General features: G+C 43.8%; 1 protein-coding gene across 2 annotated transcripts in view; it reads right to left on the bottom strand.

The window, feature by feature from the left end:
• The window catches only part of LOC124554040 (ankyrin-2-like), a 114,806-nt gene that overhangs the window by 30,637 nt on the left and 57,875 nt on the right, over positions 1-26,294 (bottom strand). For both annotated transcript variants that reach the window (XM_047128076.1, XM_047128077.1), the window contains exon 4: positions 2,958-3,534. In XM_047128076.1, the coding sequence (XP_046984032.1) occupies positions 2,958-3,534 (577 nt within the window). The remainder of the gene's footprint in view (positions 1-2,957; positions 3,535-26,294) is intronic.

The raw sequence follows: 26,294 nt of genomic DNA on the forward strand, positions 1-26,294 counted from the left end.
ATCTGCTAACAAAAGATTTGAGAGTAGGTCCCGAGTTCGAGTCTCGCCCGGCACACAGTTTTAATCTGCCAGGAAGTTTCATATCAGCGCACACTCCGCTGCAGAGTGAAAATCTCATTCTGGAAACATCCCCCAGGCTGTGGCTAAGCCGTGTCTCCGCAATATCCTTTCTTTCAGGAGTGCTAGTTCTGCAAGGTTCACAGAAGAGCTTCTGTTAAGTTTGGAAGGTAGGAGATGAGGTCCTGGCAGAAGTAAACCTGTGAGGACGGGGCGTGAGTCGTGCTTGGATAGCTCAGTTGGTATAGCACTTGTCCGCGAAAGGCAAAGGTCCCGAGTTCGAGTCTCGGCTCGGCAAACATTTTTAATCTTCCAGGGAGTTTCATTTGATGAAAATGTTATTAGAATTCAACGACAGCATTGTGAGCCATCAGAAAGTGCTATTTCTGTTTCCAGTGTCTGTGTTTATGGGTCTACTGTGCACTGGCCTTCAGACATCCATGCATGTTTGAAGAAACAGGTACTGCTGTAAGCTACAGCTGAGTGAAGTACAAGAAACATATTCACAATCGTGAATACGACGACACTCCAACTGTACAGTTTACTGGTGATGTAAAAAGCTTGATGTCAGACCTGGACTGGAATCTGAATTTCCCAATGTGCAAGTATGATCGCCTAACAACTTCGTCTATGCGAGCACGCTTCAATGACCGACCTAAAACTCCACATATCATCGTGAGTTTCCACGTCTCGCTGTAGAACAATCACTGTAACTCTCACACAGGAAGAAACTTACTTATTGTTGTCACGACCTTTGCTTGGGCATATGAATACTACTTACAGTGCCTGTGTTTAAAAACTTCCTATGACATGTCCTTCAGACATGGATGCATGTCTGAAGGAACAGACCCTGCTGCAGTTCACAGCTGTATTGAGCATAAGAAATGTGTTTGCAGTTTAAAATACGATGAGATCATCACTCTACAATTTACTGGTGACATTAGAAGATTTGTGCCAGACTGGGATCCGAACCTAGATTTCCCACTTTATGCGAGCAGTGGCCTTAACAACTTCCAAGATCCAGGTTAGAGTGTCAGTATGGAAGAAATCTTACTATTTTGCCAATATATAGGGTAAATCACCCAATGCTTCCTCCAGAAATGTTGCGGGTATTGAAAGTGCTATTCATATGCTGCTTTCATACAGTGGATTGGTAGTCTGGAGCTCGTATTGTTAGCCAATCCATAGATTGTACTAATACCTAGGAAGTGTATTTGTTGTGCCAAGATACACTTTTCTAAATAGACCAACTCCTATTGACAATAATAAATGAAAAGTAGCGTAGATCAGAATGTCAGTGGTGTTTGTTGCAGGATCCAAGTACGAGTCGTTTACGAGATATCATATTTGAAATGTTCGACATCGGCACTTGTTTGTGGCATTAAACCTGCTTAGTTGCGAAGTACAATGTCTTTATGTTAGCTTACTTCGAGCATGCGTGTTCCTTGAGAGCATTTAGACAAGCTATTCAGTTAGTGTGTGACAATCTAATGCAGACAACGGCGGTATTTGTATGACATACATTATGTGACCAAAGGTATCTGGACAACCCCAGAAACATTCGTTTTTCATATTAGGTGCATTGTGCTGATACCTACTGCCAGGTACTCCATATTGGCGGCCTCAGTGGACATTACACACCGTGAGACAGCAGAATGGGGAGCTTCACGGAACTGACGGACTTCGAATGTGGTCAGGTGATTGATGTCTCACTTGTCATACGTCTGTACGCGAGATTTCCACACTCCTAAAGATGCGTAGGTCCGATGTGATAGCGAAGTGGAAACGTGAAGGGACACATACAGCACAAAAGCGTACAGGCCGACCTAGTCCGTCGAATGACAGAGACTGCCGACAGTTGAAGAGGGTCGTAATCTGTAATAGACACACATCTATCCAGAACATCACATGGGAAATCTAAACTGCATCAGTAACCACTACAAGTACAATGACAGTTGGACGGGAGGCGACGAAACCAGGATTTCATGGTCGAGCGGCTGCTCTTAAGAAACACATCGCAGTGGTAAATGTCAAATGACGCCTCTCCTGGTGTAAGAAGCGTAAGCATTGGACGATTGAATAGTGGAAAAACGTTGTGTGGAGTGACTAATCATGGTACACAATGTGCCAATCGGATGGCAAGGTGTGGGTATGGCGAATGCCATGTGAACGCTCTCTGCCAGCATGTGTAGTGGCAACAGTAAAATTCGGAAGCGGTAGTTTTATGATATGGCCGTATTTGTCATGGAAGTGCTTGCACCGCTTGTTGTTTTGCGTGGAACTATCACAGCGCAGTCCTACATTCACGTTTTAAGCGCCTTCTTGTTTCCAACTGCTCAAGAGCAGTTCGGGGATGGCGATTACATCTTTCAACATGAAACAGCATCTTTTCATAATGCATGGGCTGTGGCCGAGTGGTTCCATGACAGTAACGTCTTTGTGAAGGACTGGCCCGCACAGAGTCCTGACCTCAACGCTACAGCACACATCTGGGATATATTGGAACGCCAGCTTCGTGCCAGGTCTTACCGACCAACATTGATACCTCTCTTCAGTGCAGCACTCCATGTAGAATGAGCTGCCATTCCCCAACAAACCATCCAGCACCTGATTGAACGTATGGCTGCGAGACTGGAAGCTGAGATCAAGGCTAAGGGTGGACCAACACCACACTGAATTCCAGCATTACCGATGGGGGGCTTCATTGAATTTGTAAGTCATATTCAGCCAGGTGTCTGGATACATTTGATCACATAGTGTATACAAGAAAATGGATATCAGTAGTAGTGTATTTTACTGTGCAAGCACATCTAATTAAACTTTGTGGTGGACATTGTAGGCTTGGCAGTACACACACTTATCGCTGTGTAACGTAGAATTGTGACTTGTCTCACGCTTACCTGGTGTCTGTCAGTGTCTCCGCAATCAGGCGAGTCAACTCCACAACAGTTTGTGGGTCGTTGACTACAGCCTCAGCCCAGCCCTGCGTCGCCATCACATGGAGCAAGTGGGCCTTTATGAAGGCGACGGCGGCCTGCTTCAGCCTGTTGGCGGAATGCCTAATCGCGAGAAGACCTGCGGCAACCGCAGTCTCGACAGACAGCTGCGCGACCACCTGTTGCTCACAGTGCGCTTTCAGTACCGACAGGCCGTATACGTCGGCGGCGACCAGCAGCTTGGGGGCCATGCTGGGCAGCTGGGGCACCTGCAGGGTGTAGAGGTATGCCAGCACCTGGCGCAGCACAGGACCCTCTGTGTCCGAGAGTACGAGCTGGTTGCTGCTGCCATCTACAGTGACGCGACGGAACATGTCCGCAAACACGGGACTCCTGGCGGCCAAGACAGCCCTGTGCGCCACCAGCCGCGTGTCCCCGGCCAGCAGAGTCACCACAGCGCCGTCCCCGGCGTCCAGCAGAGCACCCAGATCCACGGCCGTGGCCTCCTCAGCCTCCTGAACTCGTCCCACTGTGAGGGATTCTGGAACACAGTTTCCCAGCGGAAAGGTGGGAGTGGCTGCCAGTGCAGAGTTAATCATTTTATCAATTTAAAGGCATTTATAAAGCTGTCATCAGGAAAAAATTGACACACAACATAGATTAAAGTGTGTAGATGAAGGAAATAATACTTTTGAAAATCTATTACAGTTCCTCTTAAAACTTCCCTATTTGCTTGTAATAAATGCCACGGAAAGTATACAGGCCTCTTATCATTTGTCTCTTTGTACAATTACTTGCTCAAAGTATGAAAATGGAGATCTAGCACAAAACTAAGAGCATATTTTATTCAACACACAGTCCCAATTTCTGCACTTATTTAAGATAACAATGATATTTTATGTCTGAAATCTGTATCCCTCTGCCCTTAACCGCTAGCCCAGCATGTTTCTCTCCAGGAACTGATACATGGGATCAAGTAACTGCTGTCACAGTCTGGAATGACTTTCTAGAAACATGGTATAGAGGTGGCGGGCATAGCTTGATGGCAACTTCTCTCATATTCCAACATCACAACACCCAACATTTTTTAGGGTAGTGGCATAACGGCCCCCTCCCGCCCCCCTCCCCCAGTGGATAAAATTAAATTTTATGTGGGGTACAAACAACCGCGTGTAACTGTGTTTCGCTCACAATACTAAGTTATTTCTAAAAGATCGTGTTTATCATTACTATTTCACAACAATGTAATAGTTATTCCATAAGTTAACATTAATTAATTTTTATTTTCAAATAATAGAAGTAATGAATGACACAATGTGGTGCATGCTACAGCTTGTCAAACGAATGTATGAACTTCATCTTCCACACATAGTCCTCCTGCTGCACACAATAGTTTTCACTTTGTATCATGATGGAGAAATCGAGACTTATAGATCACATATGCTTCAATATCTCATAAAAATTTCTAACAAATGACCAAAAATTGCGTCATCACTCATTTCATAATAATAAATGAAAAAATATTGAACTTCAACTCAACACTTACTATGTAGTGGCTACTATTGTAGTGTAAGATGTGTACAGTACTTTATTTTTATTATTATTTGTGGCACCTAGTCAGACACAAGCGTTGGCAAGTTAAAATCGTTCGATTTCTGACACCACAGAAGTAAGGAGTCCTCAGAAACAGTTAGTTGAGTGCACGAATTTTCACTTGATTGATTTTAAGTAAAGGTGCAGGGTGAGGGTGATGCAAGTGTGAATAGAGAGAAGTGGTGTAAAAGTAACAAGTTTTGTAACAAGTGCATAACTTCACTCGCAGACAGTTAGTTAACTTCCATTTTTGAGTAATCTTAGATGCAATGAGAAAGGCTACATCATTACAAATAAGAAGTACCAATTGTATAATTGACACATTAGTCTGAGGTTTAATAAAAGTCTACGAAAGCTAAGTATCATTTATCTTTCATCACTTTCAAAATAAAAATTTTCAAAGGAAATATTCTTCTTAGTGGAGTTTAGTTAATTGCTAAAGATGATGACTTAGTGTGTGTGTTTGGGTGGGTAGGGGAGTGGGATGTGGGAGGTGGAGCTCTAGCTAGTGTCTGTTTGCACTCTGGGATAATGCTCTCAGAAAGGTTGGGAGCCATTACTGTAGGGGAATATGTCAGAGCCAGTCATAGAGAATATGCCATATTTTCAACACACATTTTTTCCATCATTTGATAATTGATAACACCCTACCAAATTGTTGCAGATGGTACTGATAACTGACATTTGTTGGTGTAAGTTCTTCATTACAAGCTGTTATTAGCGCTGAAAATAGTCACAGTTCCAATTGCTACGTTAGACGATCAGGTTGATCCCTTAAATGACATTTTAAATTACTATCATTTATTGCACTTATTTCCTATCAGCTAGCTCTGAAAATCCGAGAAACAAGAAAGCCCTGGGAAAGACAACATTCGAGCTGATTTTGTCGAAAGTGGAAGAATTGAAATTAGAAATCTGTTAATTACTCCCTAGCGTAACATATAGAAACAGGGGAATTTGCCCTCAGATTCTAGAGAAATATTATACGATATTTATCCTTAAAGGAGGAATGTCTTAAAATACGAAAATTACCGAAGTCTTAGCTTAGTTGTGAATGCCTTATCAAACAAAAGCTTCCACTGTCTTCGAACAGTTGACACATGATTATCAGAAAGTCAGTTTGGATTCGGAAAAAACCGAAGAATCCAAGAAGGAGTAATATCATTAAACTTAATTTGAAATAGTAAATACATAGCTTTGGTAGGTATACAGGAAACGTTTCATGACGTAAAATGGCCAAATAAAGTTTGAGGTACAGGAAAGAGTAGGAATATGCATATAGAGTGATATGTTATGTGGAAGCTGTATAATAAAAGAGAAGACTTTCATTGGAGTGCACTCTACACAGGTTCTACGGATGTTCACAAATGAGTCCGGCAGGGTGGTGTACTATAAACAATTATCTATAATCTATTCAACGAACAGGTACTTAGGAAGGGGGAGAAGTGATGCATGTAGTAATACAGGAGAATAGAGCAGGTACGCATTGCATAGCTGTTTCATCTGAAAGTGAATACAATATAGGCCCATGCTAGTGGCCTCTGTGTGCATCAGAACCTGAATGGTCCCAAAAGTGCTCCTCCATGGTGAATTTGGATAATCCATGAGTGGACATTGCACACCACACAGTCTCCCATTGAGGGTGAAGTGACATCTCGATCGTCAAATACTGACTCTCAGCCTCCAACTGTGCCAATTTCACTTACTAACGAATCCATCCAAATAAAAGTGGTCGACAACAACGTGGGGTGTTCCATGGGCATTCTAATTCCCATCGCGTCCCGCGGCTGGGGCATTGGACTGGATGAAGAAGACCCATTGTGTTCCCTCCACGGTCTCCAGATCTAACACCTACGGACTTTTACTCGTGGGGAACTGGAGGAACTTCGCACACTGGAGGAACTTCGCCAGGAGATTACAGCGACATGTGCAGCGATCTCCACTGTAACAGTGACTGACATAGTTGCGACGAGCCGGAAGCTGTGGCCGAGCGGTTCTAGGCGCTTCAGTCCGGAATCGAGCTGATGCTACAGTCGCAGGTTCGAATCCTGCCTCCGGTATGGATGTGTGGAATGTCCTTAGGTTAGATAGGTTTAAGTAGTTCTAAGTCTAAGGGAGTAATGCCATCAGATGTTAAGTACCATAGTGCTTAGAGACTTGTGATGACCGCTCGTCATTCTGCTATGTGTGTAGCCGCCGACTGTAAACATTTTAACACTTAAAGTAACCCTATGCTACGCTGAAGGTTGTACAACATATGTGATGAATTATTAAATGTAAAATAAACACATAAATCATAGTTTTCGTTCCTTATAGTGTGCATACATTTTTATGGCTGACTGTATATGAAGAAGAAATAAAACGTTAATTAGTTACAAAGTTCGGCGTGTTACAATTTATTCAAAATGTAAACGTCACTACGTATATTCGGATTACGGTTATGACATCTTCTATGTAACTGCCGTTATTGGTGATGAGGTGGCGCAGATGAATAGCGAAATTCTGCGTGACCCGCTGAAGTGTCGGAAAATTGATGCTGGCGATGACCCTATGAATGTCTGTTTTTAGCTCAGCGATATTCTCTGGGCTATTGCTGTACACCTTGACCTTAATATAGCCCCACCGAAAGAAGTCGATGCATACAGACCTGGAGAACATGGAGGCCAATCGAGGCCCATGCCTGTGCCTCCTGGGTACACCAGAGCCAGAATGCGGTCTCCAAAATGCTCCTCCAGGACATCAAACACTTCCCTGCTTCGAAGGGGTCGAGCACTATCTTGCATGAATCACATCTTATCGAAACGAGGGTAACTTTGGATAATCGTGATGATATCATCTTTAAAAACTTTTATGTACCGTTCGGTAGTCACCAAAAGAATATTGCACTGATTATTCCGTGACTGGAGACTGCACACCACACAGTGCTCCGTTGAGGGTAAAGAGACTTCTCGATCACCGAATGCGCAGTCTCAGTCCACCAAATGCGCCAATTTAGCTTATAGACGAACACGTCCAAATAAATGTGGGCTTAGGGGCGAAACGAAACCATATTCACATCAAAGTCCTGTTCGTCAATTCTGGAGACAAGAGTGTAGGCGAAACAAAACAGGTGATCCATGGCCTTCTGGCTTAATGGCTGAGGAGTTTGAACTTTGTATGGGAAAAGATGCATTTCTTCAACAACTATACGTCGCAGTGCCTTCCAGTTGATTCCCAGCTGTTGTGCAGCTCGTCTGATAGATTTCCTGGGGCTGCTTTGAAACACAGCGCTTGTCGTCTTGATTTTTTCAGGCGTTTCCATCCATTTCGGACCACCGTCATTGCGAATACTGTCAGCACGAAAGCTACCCGTTCTCCCAAACTAGCGGATCGTATTCTTGATTTTTAGCACACACGGACCGGTTGTCTTCATCTTGATCTCGATCACACCACTTCCTTTGAGCCGCATTTGGGCTGTTATTGCTCGTGTAGTAGGCCTTCACAAGTGGTATATGTTCAGGTACGCTGTACCGTGACGTTTTCTCGTGCACATAGCCGACAACAACAAGGCGCACGTGCATACGCAAACTAATTCCCATCATCCCCCGCAGCCAATTGCGCAATTTGAACGTCATAAAGCAAACCGTCCAGAAGCTGTGACGATTTCATTTCATGTAGGTCAATAACTGACACCCTCAAACTTCCTGGCAGATTAAAACTGTGTGCCGGATCGAGATTCGAACTCAGGAACTTTGCCTTTCGCGGGCAACTGCTCTGTCGACTGGGCTACCCAACCACGACTCACTTCCCACCCTCTCGGCTTCAGTTCTGCCAGTACCTCGTCTCCTACCTTCCAAACTTCACTAGCACTCCTGCCAGGAAGTTTCATATCAGCGTACACTCCGCTGTAGAGTGAAAATTTCAGTCTGCAAACACTCCCCCAGGCTGTGCCTAAGCTATGTCCCGCAATATCCTTTCTTTTTTGGAGTGCTAGCCTTGCAAGATTCGCAGAAGAGCTTATGTGAAGTTTGTGAGGTAGGGGACGAGGTACTGGTAGAACTGAAGCCCAGAGGAGAGGACGTGAGTCCTGCTTGGGTAGCTCAGATGGTAGAGCACTTGCCCGCAAAAGGCAAAGGTCTTTAGTTCTTGCCTCGGCCGGCACAACCTTTTAATATGCTAGGAAGTTTCATATCAGCGCACACTCTGCTGCAGTGTGAAAATTTCAATCTCGAATTGTCACCCAGTATGAATAGCTTTCCTTCCTGATTTCTATCGTAAACATGTTGTTGTTGTTGCTGTTGTGGTCCTCAGTTCAGAGACTGGTTTGATGCTGCTCTATCCTATGTAAGCTCCTTCATCTCAAAGTACCTACGGCTATCTACTTAATGTATTCATATCTTGGTCTCCCTCCACGCTGCTCTCCAATACTGAACTGGTGATAACTTGATGCCTCAAAAAAAGGCATACCAACAGATCCCTTCTTCTAATCAATTTGTGCCACAAATTTCTCTTCTCCCCAATTCTATTCAGTACTTCCAGATTAGTTACGTGGTATACCCATTTAATCTTCAGCATCCTTCTGTAGCACCACATTTCGAAAGACTCTATTCTCTTCTTGTATACACTATTTATCGTCCATGTTTCACATCCATACACAGCTACACTCCATAAAAATTCATTCAGAAACGACTTCCTGACATTTAAAACTATACTCGATGTTAACAAATTTCTCTTATTTTGAAACGCTATCCTTGTCATTGACAGTCTACATTTTACATCCTCTCTACTTCCACCATCATCAGTTAATTCGCTCCCCAAATAACAAAAGTCATCTACTACTTTCAGTGCCTCGTTTGCTAATCTAATCCCCTCAGCCTCACCTGGTTTAATTCGACTACTTCCCATTATCATCGTTTCGCTTTTGTTTAAGTTCATGTTTTATCCTCCTTTGAAGACACAGTCCGTTCCATTCGACTGCTCTTCCAGGCCCTATGCTCTCTCTGAGGGAATTCCAATGTCATTGGCAAACCTCAAAGCTTTTATTTCTCCTTCAGATTTAAATTCCTAGTCTGAACTTTTCTTTTGTTTTTTTTACTGCTTGCTCAGTACATAGACTGAATGACGTTGGGAATGGGCTACAACCATGTCTCACTCCTTTCTCAACCACTGTTTTCCTTTCATGCCCCTCGGCTGTTATAACTGCCATCTGACTTCTGTACAAATTGTAAATAGCCATTCACTCGCTGTGTTTGACCCCTGTCGCCTTCAGAATTTGAAAGAGAATATTCCAGTTAACATTGTCAGAAGCTTTCTCTAAGTCTACATATGCTAGAAACGTACGCTTGCCTATGCTTAATAAACCAAATAATCGTAAACATACGCCAGTGTATTGCCATTACGTCTTTCAACTTACGCAAATACATTTTTTTCAGCTTTGGAAGACAAGAGTCAATTATGAATGAAAAACGAGCGCAGTACTATTATGTCGTCCATCAGTCCCTCCCGATGGGGATCGCACGCCGCACAGCAATACTCCAGAATAGGACGGACAAGCCTGGTGTAAGCAGTCTCTTTAGTAAAACTGTTGCACCTTTTAAGTGTTCTGCCAATGAACTGTAGTCTCTGATTTGGTCTAAGCACAAAATTATCTATGTGATCGTTCCAATTCAGGTTATTTGTAACTGTAATCCCCAAGTATTTAGTTGGATTTACAGCCTTAATATTAAGTGTGACTTATCGCGTAATCGAAATTTCTTTTGATTTCTTTTAGCACTCGTGTGAATAACTTCACTCTTTTCTTTATTCAGCTTCAATTGCCACTTTTCGCACCATACAGATATCTTATCTAAATCATTTTGCTGTTCGTTTTGGTCATCTGATGACTTAACAAGACGGTAAATAACAGCATCATTTGCAAAAAATCCGAGGGGGCTATTCAGATTGTCTCCTATGTCGTTAATATTGTTCAGGAACAACGGAGGGAAAAATTTGGAAATTTGTGGTAAGGTCTTATGGGACCAAATTGCTGAGGTCATCCGTCCCTAAGCTTACACGCTATTTAATCTAACATAAACTAACTTACGCTAAGAGTGACACACAGACCCATGCCCGATGGAGGACTCGAACCTCCGACGGGGGGAGTCACACGGAGCGTGACAAGACGCCCAAGATCGCGCGACAACCCCGCTCAGCAACAACAGTTTGGTTAGAGACGCATGTGAGGAACGGTGTCGAAAGTCTTCTGGAAATCTAAAAATATGGAATCAGTTTGACATCCCCTGTTGAGAGCACTCATTACTTCACGAGTGTAAAGAGATGGTTGTGTTTCACAACAACGATGTGTTTTGCATCCGAGATGTCTATGTGTCAATAAATCGTTTTCTTCGAGGTAATTCATAATGTTCGAACACAGTATGTGTTCCCCTACTGCAAATCGACGTTATTGATGTGGGTCTGGAATTCAGCGGATTATTTCTACTTCCATTTTTGGGTAATGGTGTGACTTGAGCAATTTTCCAGAATTTAGGTACAGAACTTTCTGTGAACAGTCGGTTGTATATAATTCCTAAATATGGAGCTACAGCATCAGCATAGGCGGAAGGGAACCTCAGTGGGAAACAGTCTGGACCGGAGGTCTTGCCTTTATTAAGTGATTTAACCTGCTTTGCTACACCATGGATGTCTACTTCTATGTTTCTAATCTAGGCAGTCGTTCTTTATCGGAATTCCGAAATATTTTTTTCGTCTTCTTTGGTGAATTAGTCTCGGAAAACCTGTTTAATAACTCTGCTTTAGTGGCACTGTCATCAGTGACTTCGCCGTTGTTATCGCGCGGTGAAGGTATTGATTGCGTCTCGCCACTGGTGTGCTTTACGTATGACCTGTCGCTGTCCATTTTCACTGTCAACTGTCCTCAGTGCCAGTGATTGGCCGCAGAGTCGCACTGCCGCAGGAGGAACACCTGTTTCTGGAGCTGAACCGTGTGCCAAGTCTAGACCATGGAAAGGGGTTGCCTGGACGAAAAAGGCTCCCTCTTCTGCCTCTCGCTAAAGGGTTAATAAAGGTGGCGTTTGGGTATTTAAGCTGCTGACTCACACCAGCTTACACCTCGGCACTTCTGGGGTGAATACGTATACAGAATCACTGCATACCCACACATACGGAACATTTGTGCATTGTGTGTTGGCTTTTTGTTTCACACATTTGCAACCACACGGACAACGTTTATATAATCTCTTTGGCATGTATATCTATGGTTGTGTCTCTTTGTACGTATATCCACACACAACAGACTGTGCTTTCTCATTAAATGTTGTCGTTGAGGCTGCTCCTTGTCGAGCACAGAGAGCTGTACCTCACCGTGGTCGTCGTATTCCATGCCAAAACAACTTTGTCGCCAAGGAATCAGGGTTGGAAAGAGGTTTTGGTCTAAATGCAAGTCCGTCTGGAGACTACACACCCTGTTCCTCGATGCTCAAAAACTCGGTGATGTTTTCACAATTCTTCTCTTACTTTCGTTTCTGCCCCTGTGTGGTCAACAGAGAAGAGATTGCTTCAGTGTCTTTCTTTCGTCAGTGAACATTATACTGTTGTGTCTATTTTTTTTAATTCTCTAGGGTTTATTCATAATTTCTGGTCTCATTCCTGAATAACGAAAGACGTCTCTGCTGTATGCACATTACATCTGTTTGTTACCAGGTTTTCCTGACAAAAAAATTTAAAGGTTTCTGAGACACAAATTAAAGGTTAATAAGATTAACTTGAATTGTATAGGCACTTAGGTATTTTGCAACCATATACACTCCTGGAAATGGAAAAAAGAACACATTGACACCGGTGTGTCAGACCCACCATACTTGCTCCGGACGCTGCGAGAGGGCTGTACAAGCAATGATCACACGCACGGCGCAGCGGACACACCAGGAACCGCGGTGTTGGCCGTCGAATGGCGCTAGCTGCGCAGCATTTGTGCACCGCCGCCATCAGTGTCAGCCAGTTTGCCGTGGCATACGGAGCTCCATCGCAGTTTTTAACACTGGTAGCATGCCGCGACAGCGTGGACGTGAACCGTATGTGCAGTTGACGGACTTTGAGCGAGGGCGTATAGTGGGCATGCGGGAGGCCGGGTGGACGTACCGCCGAATTGCTCAACAGGTGGGACGTGAGGTCTCCACAGTACATCGATGTTGTCGCCAGTGGTCGGCGGAAGGTGCACGTGCCCGTCGACCTGAGACCGGACCGCAGCGACGCACGGATGCACGCCAAGACCGTAGGATCCTACGCAGCGCCGTAGGGGATTGCACCGCCACTTCCCAGCAAATTAGGGACACTGTTGCTCCTGGGGTATTGGCGTGGACCATTCGCAACCGTCTCCATGAAGCTGGGCTACGGTCCCGCACACCGTTAGGCCGTCTTCCGCTCACGCCCCAACATCGTGCAGCCCACCTCCAGTGGTGTCGCGACAGGCGTGAGTGGAGGGACGAATGGAGACGTGTCGTCTTCAGCGATGAGAGTCGCTTCTGCCTTGGTGCCAATGATGGTCGTATGCGTGTTTGGCGCCGTGCAGGTGAGCGCCACAATCAGGACTGCATACGACCGAGGCACACAGGGCCAACACCCGGCATCATGGTGTGGGGAGCGATCTCCTACACTGGCCGTACACCACTGGTGATCGTCGAGGGGACACTGAATAGTGCACGGTACATCCAAACCGTCATCGAACCCATCGTTCTACCATTCGTAGACCGGCAAGGGAACTTGCTGTTCCAACAGGACAATGCACGTCCGCATGTATCCCGTGCCACCCAACGTGCTCTAGAAGGTGTAAGTCAACTACCCTGGCCAGCAAGATCTCCGGATCTGTCCCCCATTGAGCATGTTTGGGACTGGATGAAGCGTCGTCTCACGCGGTCTGCACGTCCAGCACGAACGCTGGTCCAACTGAGGCGCCAGGTGGAAATGGCATGGCAAGCCGTTCCACAGGACTACATCCAGCATCTCTACGATCGTCTCCATGGGAGAATAGCAGCCTGCATTGCTGCGAAAGGTGGATGTACACTGTACTAGTGCCGACATTGTGCATGCTCTGTTGCCTGTGTCTATGTGCCTGTGGTTCTGTCATTGTGATCATGTGATGTATCTGACCCCGGGAATGTGTCAATAAAGTTTCCCCTTCCTGGGACAATGAATTCACGGTGTTCTTATTTCAATTTCCAGGAGTGTATAATTCTTTCAGAGTTTTTTATATATCTTGTGTACTTCACTGTCGTAATTGTACGAAAAAATGGACTACGCCTGTCACTATAGACTTTCATTTTGCCTTTACGCATCCACCCTTCAGTACCTGATCTGCTGCCCATAGAAAAGTACACTTTCAATGGCTTGCTTGTGCCATGTGTACTTGCAAGTAATAACCCATCTAAAACGTACGACCACTAACAGCCATAATTATTAGTCTGAAAACGGCGTAAGTACTGATACAATATTGTTTAAAATGGTTCAAATGGCTCTGAGCACTATGGGACTCAACTGCTGAGGTCATTAGTCCCCTAGAACTTAGAACTAGTTAAATCTAACTAACCTAAGGACATCACACACATCCATGCCCGAGGCAGGATTCGAACCTGCGACCGTAGCGATCTTGCGGTTCCAGACTGCAGCGCCAGAACCGCGCGGCCACTTCGGCCGGCAATATTGTTTAGTACACTGTTCTCAGTCTCCAGTAGAAATATCTTCAGTTATACCAATTAAACCATGTATGTCTACATGTAGGAAGGTCAACGATCTGTACGTATAACTAATTATACACACTAAGCATTTGAATGTTAAATACACTGAAGAACCAAAGAAATTTCATGTCGGGCCCCGCGAGCACGGAGAAGTACCGCAACACGACGTGGAATGGACTCGACTAATGGGGGGGGATTGATTTGGGGAGGAGATCAAACTGCGAGGTCATCAGTCTCATCGGATTAGGGAAGGATGGCGAAGGAGTCGGCCGTGCCCTTTCAAAGGAACTATCCTGGCATTTGCCTGAAGCGATTTAGGGAAATCACAGAAAACCTAAATCAGGATGGCCAGACGCGGGATTGAACCGTCGTCCTCCCGAATGCGAGTCCAGTGTGCTACCACTGCGCCACCTCGCTCGGTCTCGACTAATGTCTGAAGTAGTGCCGGAGGGAAATGACGCTATGAATCCTGCAGGGCTGTCCGGCTGTCCCAAAATCCGTAGGAGTACGAATGGGTGGAGATTTCTTCTAGCAGCACGTTGCAAGGAATCTCACTTGTGATCAATAATGTTCGTGTCTCGGGAGTATGGTGACCAGTGGAAGTGTTTAAACTCAGAAGAGTGTTCCTGGAGCCAGTCTGTAGCATTTCGGGACGGGTGGGGTATCGTATTGTCCTTGCGGAATTGCCCAAGTCCGTGGGAATGTACAATGGACACGAATGGATGCAGGTGATCAGACAGGAATCTTATGTACGTGTCACCGGTCATAGTCGTGTCCAGACGTATCAGGGATCCCATTTCACTCCTACAGCACACGCCCCACACCATTACAGAGCATCGACCAAGTTGACATACAGGGTCCATAGATTCCTGAGGTAGTCTCCATACATCCATCCACTCGATACAATTTGAAACTAGACTCGCCTAACCAGGCAATACGTTTAGAGTCATCAACAGTCGTTGTTGATGGGTCCAGGCGAGGCGTGAAGACTCGTCTCATTGTGTCATCAAGGGTACGCCAGTGGGCCTTCGGCTCTGAAGTCCATTATCTATGATGTTTCCTTGAATGGTTGGCAGCTTGACTCTTGTTGATGGCCCAGCATTAAAATCTACAACAATTTGCGGAAGGGTGGCACTTTCGGTACGTTGAGCGAAATGGTTGTACGGGAAATTCCCCACTTCTTTGCTACCTCGGAGATGCTGTGTTCCATCGCTCCTGCACCGACTATAACACCACGTTCAAACCCACTTACATCTTGATAATCTGCCATTAAAAGCAGCATAACCGATCTAACAACTACCCCAGACACTTGTTGTCTTGTACAAGCGTTACCGACCGCAGCGCCGTGTTCTGCCAGTTTACATATCTCCGTATTTGAATACACAGGCCTATACCAGTTTCTTTGGCACTCCTGTGTAGATAACTCATCATAAATCTCACTGTATACACAGACATACACGTTCTCTGCGTGTTGCCTGTTAACTTTCCCTTCCATACATTTGTAACAACACGGAAAACGTTTCCGTGGTTATGTAGTTTCCAGAGTATCCAGACATAACTTACTAGTCTTAATCATTAGATGTTCTTGTCATATGGCTTCCCCTTGAACGCTCACTTACTTCTTTAAAACCACTGCTCACAGTTAATTGTCTTCCTTTCATAATTATTGTTGGATATACGCAGACCAGTGCACTATTTTTATTTTAGCCACGTTAATTACTTAAGGGTCGATTTTCCAGTTGTGTCGGGTACTGTGCATGCTTTCCATTGCCATTCAATCAAAGGAAGTGTTTGTATGTAAGATTTGCGTAGTGAAATATTTTTAGATGTACAGTATTTTTTGTTTCTCCATCTGGCGCGGACACGAATGAATCAGAAGGTTTTCCAACGTGTCATCAAGCCATATACAGCATGTCAGAAGCATGTATTAGCCTAATTTAGTAATCACACTTGCAGCGAAAGTTCCTGTGATTTGCTGCTGGTTTCTGAAAATGTGAGTCGCAACCGGAGACAACAAACTTTTCAACTCGAGTGGCATTTCTGCTGGAATCATTGAGTTGTGAAGCAACAGTATATCTTCTCCTGCAATGTTCCCATTTAAACGTATGGTATTAATGATACTGTCAAATTTTTTTGCCAAAAAAGTGGTACCATTGGAAAATCGTGGTGGCTTTATGATTCGAAGAAGAATGACATCCAAGGAAATTTCCATCGCTAAACCGTGCAGCGGAAGGCCTGAAGTGAATTTAGGAGTTTTTAAGAACTTCATACTACTTTTAACAACTTCATACATGGGTAGATCACATAAATAATGTGGAGGTACTGAATAGATTTGGGGAGGAGTTTGTGGCACAGCTTGACAAGAAGAAGGGACCGGTTGGTAGGACATGTTCTGAGTCATCAAGGCATCAAAAATTTAGCATTGGAGGGCAGTGTGGAGTGTAAAAATCGTAGAGGGCGACCGAGAGATGAATCCACGAAGCAGATTCAGAAGGATGTAGGTTGCAGTAGGTACAGGGACATGAAGAAGCTTGCACAGGACAGGGTAGCATGGAGAGCTGCATCAAACCAGTCTCAGGACTGAAGACTACAACAGCAACAACAACATTCTGATTCATTACAGTATCAGTGCATAGATATACAGTCGCTTCGCCCGATACTTTGTTTGACATGCAGATGAATAAGTATGTTTCATGATGTGTAGTTCATGAACGAATTAGCTGAAAACTATTCTGATAAAGGAACTGTTTGAAATAGCCTTTCTATTAGTAAAATGTAGTTCGTTTACTTCTGGTTTCCCCTACATATTGGTAGTTAGAATACGTGTGAACAAATTTATCCTCCCTTGATATTGAGTACAGGCGATTCCCAGGAAGTAAATGTCCTTCGTTCTGACCTCCTAGTGGTGGACTGTACGGACTGCATCTGATTAGAAGACTGAAACCGTTCTGTCAGTTTGTAATGTCACCCCTCTTTCCTACTTCCATCTGTTGTCCATAGAAGGCAAAAGATTTTATGATGGTTTGAGAGGAGCGAAGATTACAGTTAACTTTCCAGATTACTTAGCCTGTCATTTTTAGTTGTCTCCAGTTCTTCTTTTCTAGAGGTCTGACTCTTTGAAGATATAAATGTCACATCAGACCCTCGCCCTTGGTTTAAACCAAATACATTTGAACATTGTGGTTGCAGCAAGTTTTTCACATAAATATATTTTCTAATTTTGTAGTATACCAACAGTATTTTGATTTTTCGCATTAACAAAGCCGAAATTAAAGTTTTCGCACAAAAATACGTCCGATCACAGACACGCTTACGACTCTCTCATTCTGCAGAAGTAGCAATATTCGAAAGGGTTTACAATTTTTGTTAACAAATTAATTTTTACTATATTTGTTTACATAATTAATTTCGATTATTGTTTCACAAATGAATCCAGATATCAACATAGTAAACAGTATAGAATTGCGTAATTAATTACACAAATGTTAAGTGTCACATAACTCGTAATTGAAAGCCTCTATGAGGGTGAAGATTTGTCTGATGTGATAGAAGAAGAAACAGGAGTCTATTTAGAAGAGTTAGGGGATCCACTATTAGAATCGGAATTTAAAAGAGCTTTAGAGGACTTACGGTCAAATAAGGCAGAAGGGACAGATAACATTCCATCAGAATTTCTAAAATCATTGGGGGAAGTGGCAACAAAACTACTATTCACGTTGGTGTGTAGAATATTTGAGTCTGGCGATATACCATCTGACTTTCGGAAAAGCATCATCCACACAATTCCGAAGACGGCAAGAGCTGACAAGTGCGAGAATTATCGCACAATCAGCTTAACAGCTCATGCATCGAAGCTTCTTACAAGAATAATATACAGAAGAATGGAAAAGAAAATTGAGAATGCGCTAGGTGACGATCAGTTTGGCTTTCGGAAAAGTAAAGGGACGAGAGAGGCAATTCTGACGTTACAGCTAATAATGGAAGCAAGGCTAAAGAAAAATCAAGACACTTTCATAGGATTTGTCGACCTGGAAAAAGCGTTCGACAATATAAAATGGTGCAAGCTATTCGAGATTCTGAAAAAAGTAGGGGTAAGCTATACGGAGAGACGGGTCATACACAATATGTACAACAACCAAGAGAGAATAATAAGAGTGGACGATCAAGAACGAAGTGCTCATATTAAAAAGGGTGTAAGACAAGGCTGTAGCCTTTCGTCCTTACTCTTCAATCTGTACATCGAGGAAGCAATGATGGAAATAAAAGAAAGGTTCAGGAGTGGAATTAAAACACAAGGTGAAAGGATATCAATGATACGATTCGCTGACGACATTGCTATCCTGAGTGAAAGTGAATAAGAATTAAATGACCTGCTGAACGGAATGAACAGTCTAATGAATACACAGTATAGTTTGAGAGTAAATCGGAGAAAGACGAAGGTAATGAGAAGTAGTAGAAATGAGAACAGCGAGAAACTTAACATCAGGATTGATGGTCACGAAGTCAATGAAGTTAAGGAATTCTGCTACCTAGGCAGTAAAATAACCAATGACGGACGGAGCAAGGAAGACATCAAAAGCATACTCGCTATGGCAAAAAAGACATTTCTGGCCAAGAAAAGTCTACTAATATCAAATACCGGCCTTAACATGAGGAAGAAATTTCTGAGGATGTACGTCTGGAGTACAGCATTGTATGGTAGTGAAACATGGACTGTGGGAAAACCGGAACAGAAAAGAATCGAAGCATTTGAGATGTGGTGCTATAGACGAATGTTGAAAATTAGGTGGACTGATAAGGTAAGGAATGAGGAGGTTCTACGCAGAATCGGAGAGGAAAGGAATATGTGGAAAACACTGATAAGGAGAAGGGACAGGACGATAGGACATCTGCTAGGACATGAGGGAATGACTTCCACGGTAGTAGAGGGAGCTGTAGAGGGCAAAAACTGTAGAGGAAGACAGAGATTGAAATACGTCAAGCAAATGATTGAGGACGTAGCTTGCAAGTGCTACTCTGAGATGAAGAGGTTAGCACAGGAAAGGAATTCGTGGCGGGCCGGATCAAACCAGTCAGTAGACTGATAACAAAAAAAAAAAAAAACTCGTAATTTCAAATGTTTCTAAAAATATTATTTTAACCATACATTCAGAACTAGTACTTATCGATTATAACATCTAAACTAAAATATATCAGAAAGTAATTTCAGTTCATACATTTTAGCTCGTAATATTACATACTACGTATGAAATTATATGAAAGTTTTCAGAAAGGCAGCTGACACAATATTGACCTGTCCAGGATTCGGAAAATAATATTGGTATCGACAAGTACTGTAATGTAAAAGTAGTGCTAGAGGAGGATGTCCCGTCACATGTCCTCTTACTTAAGTTCAGCCTCCAGTTCCGAACTGTGCGAACTGCGTGGGATAGAGGAGAGAAGCCATTCCGTTAGTTGGCTTAGTTCAACTCAGTCTACAGTACCTGTATCTAAATATTTCCTTCTCATGTTATGAGTTAATTTTGACGAAATAATTAATAAGAGCGAGTTTTTCCTATTTCTAGATCTTGTCAGATGGAAAATTAGATAGCAGATAATCGCTTTGGTGACAAGGAGAATAATTTCATCCTTAGTGCTTCCCACTTCCTGGGTTCCCAGCTAAATACTTTGGATAAAACTGAAAACGCTCAGCCCATTGTGTCAAAAAGACTGCATGTAAAAGAATCACAGAAATATGCAGTCGGATTTGTTTTTAAAGGTCTGAGTCATAGTTCGTCTCGCATAGCTATGACGCGCCGATGTCTGCTCGCGTCCCGCCCGTCGTGGAGTGCACGAGATCGATTTCTTTGTTTACTCCCCACCGCGGCTCCGTGTACTGCTCCCTGTTACGAGGGAGCCATGGCGCACTGAACGCCGGGTAGCGATCAGGATCACTTTTCAAATTGAATATGCACGGCTACGACCTTTTGAAATTGAGTTGTACGGGATGATCTTCGCCTGGACCCACAGGATGTAACTGGCATTCACATATCCATTACTGGTAACGTTGAAGGTGTCAATATGCGCACCGAAGAATTGTGTACCGACATTGAGATCCACCACGTGCCAAACCTTAAGTATAAGGACCCTGACGGACATGCAGGGGCCTCCATTCGATTACGGTCTTTGACCTCCCGACTGAGGTCCCACCAGACATCATCATGTCGTCTTCCAAGCCATATGGCAATGTACACAGGCCGACAGATTGGAAACCTTGATACCTATCCTGTTCTCAACTGAAATATTGAATTAGGGAAGCATGTGCCATTATACATGTTTATAGGAACATGCAGGGCCATCATCACATATGACATGCAGCCCCGTACCTGTAGTTGCTGGAACTAGGAAGGACATTCCGCCAAAACTGCCCCTGGAGCTGGCTTGGAGAGACACAACTCAACGAAGCTGCCCCATTACGACGTCCATTGTCCATCCTGTCACCTATTCTGTGCACACTGCACAAACTGCTGGTCTTCAGCACTACTCACGTGATCCATTACAAACGATGACTGCCATCGCAGAGACTGATCTGGCACTTATCACACCACTGGAACCAGAGCTGTTAACTGGAGGAGACACTCTCCTGCCTAGCACCGATGACAACAACACAGAAATGGCTCCTAGTGTTGTACCGACTTCTGCCTTCCTTCTGTCAGCCATTGAACCAATGGGCAATTGCTACCACAACTCTGAAAAGCATGTTTACAAACAAAAGCCTCCATGGAAGCGCCAGAAATGGCACTGTGACCATTGGATGACTAAATTTAACAAATGCTGCCTGATGATGACCAAATGTCTGATGACGCCAAGTCCTCTGACACTTCGTCTCATGATTGCTTAATGTCATAGTGACACAGTCTAGCCAACCCTTTTTGCGTGCATCCCAGGTGGCATAACTCTTTTGGTACCGACTCCACTTGTGAGCACAGCAGACGACACAACATCTATAGTAATGAGCTTCTGGGAATATGAGGTGGAGGATGACACCGCACTAGCGGGGCAGAGCAACAATACAGGGACTGACAATGCTACAGATGCCACAGTTGGTATACCATGGAGAGCCACTGACAGAGGGCACGTAACTTTCCAGGTGTGCATGGGGACTAAATAATACTGACAGGCCATGCTCAATGTCAATAACATCAATGCACACCATAAACTGACGACGTTACAAGGCTCACAGAATACAGCAGGTGCAGGCATAGCCCTCCTCCAGGAAATGTGATGTATTTCGTCAGCTCATTCAGATACACCACTCATGTTTTCCACGCATTACGACGTCCTTCTCTGTGAAGGCTTGATTGCCTCACAGAAGCAGCACGGCGCTCACTCTCCATGGCATCAGAACTGTAAATATCTACACCATCTGACAACTACACACCATATGAAGCCCTCTCCACGATTCATTCAAATATAAATGTCGTGTGACCAGCGCCTCCCGTCAGGTAGACCATTCACCGGGTGCAAGTCTTTCGGTTTGACTCCACTTCGCGACTTGGGGGTCGATGGGGATGAAATGATGATGATGAGGACAACAGTCCCTGAGAGGAGAAAATCTCCGACCCAGCCGGAAATCGAATCCAGGTAGTTAGGATTGGCATTCTGTCGCGCTGACCACTTAGCTACTGGGGGCGGACTTCCGATTTGTTGACACGTGGAAATAAGTACATGGCGATGGGGAGGGTTTCACACACCATACCAGGAATTCCCATCCACATACACGGCATCTCTCTCTCAAGCCTGAATGCCAACAGCTCATGAAGGCAGTGTGGAAATCCGCCACCCTAATGGCTTCCTTTAAGCGTGGAAGCATCAGTGTCTATTGATCCCTGTTGCTCCAGAACTCTGACATGAAGATTTTCGCTTGACTTTTTACACCACACCTGAGAAGGGTTGCATGCTTTGTGGTCTCCCACAATCAGGCGTCTTTAGCAGGCTGTCACAAGATCTGCACTGCCTTATGTCGGTACTGTAACATTACTGTGCTTATGCAGACATTGTGTCTGATGGGAGTCTTGGACTCCCTTGATTTCTGCTAGGCATTCGAAAGGGTTCATCACTCTTATCTGGCAGCAGTGATGCAGAATATTGGATTCCCAGACAGCTCTGATGCGCAACCTCTTGGATCCTATATGATCGTCGACTTATGCCGTCCATCCTGGTACAAGGATTCGTGTGGCAGATGCTCTTCCAAAGTCCTGTACGTTCTCGCCATGGAACCGTTACTTTGCGGCCTCCACCAACTCCTCAGTGAGTCTGTGGGTGACCTGTCCCTTGTCCTACGCAACAGAAACGACGTTCAAGCAACACTGAAGTGGGTGGGGTGCTAGGGAATTGGTTCAGGCAGTGTCATTAAAATTTGCAAATCTCGCACGTTGCCTATAGGACGTGGACTGCCTGCTGAATGCGTTACTCTGCTGCAGCTCCGTGACGTGATAACATGTCTAGGCATTAATTTTTACAGCCAACTTGGGGTGTTTTGTCGCCCTTAACAATAGGCGCTTATTATGCTGGATCTGGGCAGAGCTCCTCTACCATTGACTCTGCACCCTGCACATCTACAATGCACACAGTACGCAAACATTTATGTTGCATCGCAAATCCTGCACATGGCCCAGACTTTTCCCATCCTGCCGTCAACGGATAGACACAAGCTATCCACACTGGGATGTTGTTAATGGTGAGCTATGACTACCCCACCTTTATGAAGGGCAAAGGAAGCCTCAGTCTTTCTCATCTCCACCATCAAGCAATTGTCCTCTTTAAATTCTTGGATGTCAGGATGTGGCGACGTATTTTGACTAGTCTGATCAGCTTATTGTCCAGTCGCTGTCGTTGCCCGTATGCCACTGACAAATGTCCCAATGTCGTTTTCCTGTTGGAGCTATGTCTTCCATTAATACAACTACATCTGGACCCCGCATCTTCCTCCGCATCTACCGATGGCCAAGATTATGCCTCACTTGCAATCGTAGCTTCTGCTGAATGTGATTGAGGAGAAACAGCCCCTTGTTGCGTGGAATGCTGTATTTCGTCAGATGTCCAATCCACCTGATACATGATGGTTATTGGGAAGCAGGTGTTGGAGTCGCTTCTATCCAGGATACACCTCGTAGCATCGCCATTATATACCACATGTGGTCTACAACGATGGCTGTGAAGGCCAGGCGAGTAATGTTTAGCCTTTGGTCCAGCAGATGTCGGCATTTACTTCACACATGACTCCTGACATTATCACAGCCCAAAAGCTTCTGTTCCCAGCTATGGACTGTTTCCTGTGGACTAATCAGCTTGGATTAGCGGACATGCTGCCTACTACCTGTTTGGTGATGGTCGATTTGTGGCAGTACCTTAATGACTTTCATTGTGCAGTTGTCAAGAACTCTAAGAACCAACAATATTTATCGGACATTCTCAAGGGTGCTTTCTGTAACCACCTTCTCAGCTGGATCATACATGCTAGCAACAGCGACATACCTTCCGTTCCTCCATTTTACAGAATCTATCCCCTGAACAGTTATTCATACACACTTGTGAAAAGCCATGCATCAGTGATTTGCTAACGCATCCCTACCATCAAGATTTTCTCTCGATGATGCTGAAGGATATCGTCAGTCTTCATGGTGAAGTGCTGGTGCAGCGGAGATGGCTTAAAACACAATTAAAAAAGAACTTCTCTGTATCCTCCTTTCCCCTCTGGTAAACGTTAATGGTGTCTTATTAAGTGGGGCTACACATGAAGTTGAGGAGATTATTTTCAGGGGGGGGGGGGGGGCTTCTTATTAAGTTTAGGATAAGAGTGGCGATGGTATTAACTTCTTATTTTCTTTGTATGCCTATTAATAGTCAAGAATGTGAGAAATATGGTAAAAAAAGTGGTCAATGAGGCATAGCCGACATTTTCTCCACCCTGGGACTGGGTGTTGTGTTGACTACAACATCATTTCATCGCAATCGACACGTAGGCGCCGAATTGACTTCACCTGAAAAGCCTTGCAACAAGTGGTTGGACTCCACACAGGTGAGGCTCCTGGCATACCCACAAGCATCATCATTGTATTCAGCTTTGTAGGCAATGAAATTATTAAATATGACTTTCTAAATATTTCCGCGTGGAGTGGCTGCGCGGTTTAGGTGTTTGTGGGTTTTTATTACTGCTCTTGTTTTTTGCTCATTTCAACTCGTTCATCCAACTAATTCAATACGAAGATATATCTCTAAAGGAGTAGTTCTGTACAAAGAAGTGGATCTCCCATCACACAATTTTTGTAATTCAGTGGGATATTTAGAAAAATTTGAGCATCATTTTGTATATGATTGCTGTGGCTTTGCGGAAGTTCGTTGCCAATGTGATGCACTGTGTTGATTCATCGGTTGTCACTCTTCCATTCCAAATATAGAACAACTGTGCTGCATAACGTTCAGCAAATGCATCATGTAGCTGTTTCTCATTGACATTCGTCTCCAAAGTCAGTTCTGCACATATTTCTATAATACCGATAATTTGAGAAGTGCTTTCACTTCATCAGTGGCTTCTGAATGAGGTATAACCGATAGAGCTCTGTCAAGAAGCAGCAGACAAGAAGGCGAGTGCGCCACCAAAGTGCTCTTCATTTTCTCTCAACTCTGAGAGTACGATGAGCAATTTTGGCTCTGTAGTGCATTCGCCCCTCATAATGAGCTGACGTGATTGGAGTTCTGTACCCATTACGGTAGTTTTGTGCGTACTGGATGGAGATATCGCACTGATGGAACAGTCGACAGTAATTTTTTTGCTGAAAGCGATGTTTGGCCACTATCGAAAAGAGTTGCTGCAGTTCCAGATGACGCAGCTGCAAGGGTACTACTTTATTCGACCGTATGTTTCTCAAAATAAATGAAACGGACAGCGTTCTGATTTTGCCTCCTGGGGCATGTAGGATATACTATCAACGACATTGACTTGTAATTGTACGCATGGTTGTGTCATAGCCTATATGTTGTTCTGAAACCAATCCCAGAAGATTCGTTTGAACAGATGTGCCCAATTAGTCAACGTCATTGAGTGTTTCCTGCTGATTATTGTGGACGAAAACGTTGTTTGAGGCAGATTCGGGGAAGCCATTCCCAGTAGTTTGTTAGGGACTGATAAGCATACGTCGTCCATCGAAACCATTACCTCGTTATAGAGGTTTGGCGTGAATCGAATGTTCGGATTTTGATTATTATAATGCATGGATGTTAACCCTTATCTGGAAGCGATATTTTAACGAACGTAACTAAAATCGCGGGTTGAAATTGACCCTTGAATAAAAATTCAACACAATCCCCATAAAAGATATAATTCATATGTAAATGCGTAATAATTGTATCAAAATAAATTTTATTTCAAATATAAATAAACTTTTATTGAGGAAAAATTTTATATTGTGTTATTTGTTTAACTTTAAGTCCTATGTTTTATATTTTATAACAATTTTTAGCATGTTACTTTGGAATGCTACATGACTGCTTACATAAAAAAACCTAGATATACTGTGGGGTTTCTCATAACTTCCACTTAACATAAATAACGACTCTACATGCCATCAGTCAGAAACAAAAATAATGAAAATGAAACAAGGAAGTGTCCAAATGTTATCTGTATCAGTACCTGAACGAAGAACGGCACTTGGCCCATAACACTTCTTTTCCTGCATGCCGTTTACAGATGCATTTAAAACAAGTGTCGCATTTTTGTAATTGTTTGCTGTCAGTTTTAGGACCACATGAATAACGTTTTCTTCTTTTTCGTGATCCACATTGATTACAGGGTGAATTTTCTGGTCATTGGTCATTTTGTGGTTTATCAGCTGCCCCTAGAAAATTATCTATCCTACTCTCAAATCTACTGAACATGAAGAATCTTTCTTTCTGTGATAAAGGGCCTTATCAAATTTAGTCCAATTTATTTTCTGTAATTATTACTTTTCATACGTTTTCC

This window comes from Schistocerca americana, chromosome 11 (genome assembly GCF_021461395.2).
Source record: "Schistocerca americana isolate TAMUIC-IGC-003095 chromosome 11, iqSchAmer2.1, whole genome shotgun sequence".
NCBI classification, from domain to species: Eukaryota; Metazoa; Arthropoda; class Insecta; order Orthoptera; family Acrididae; genus Schistocerca; species Schistocerca americana.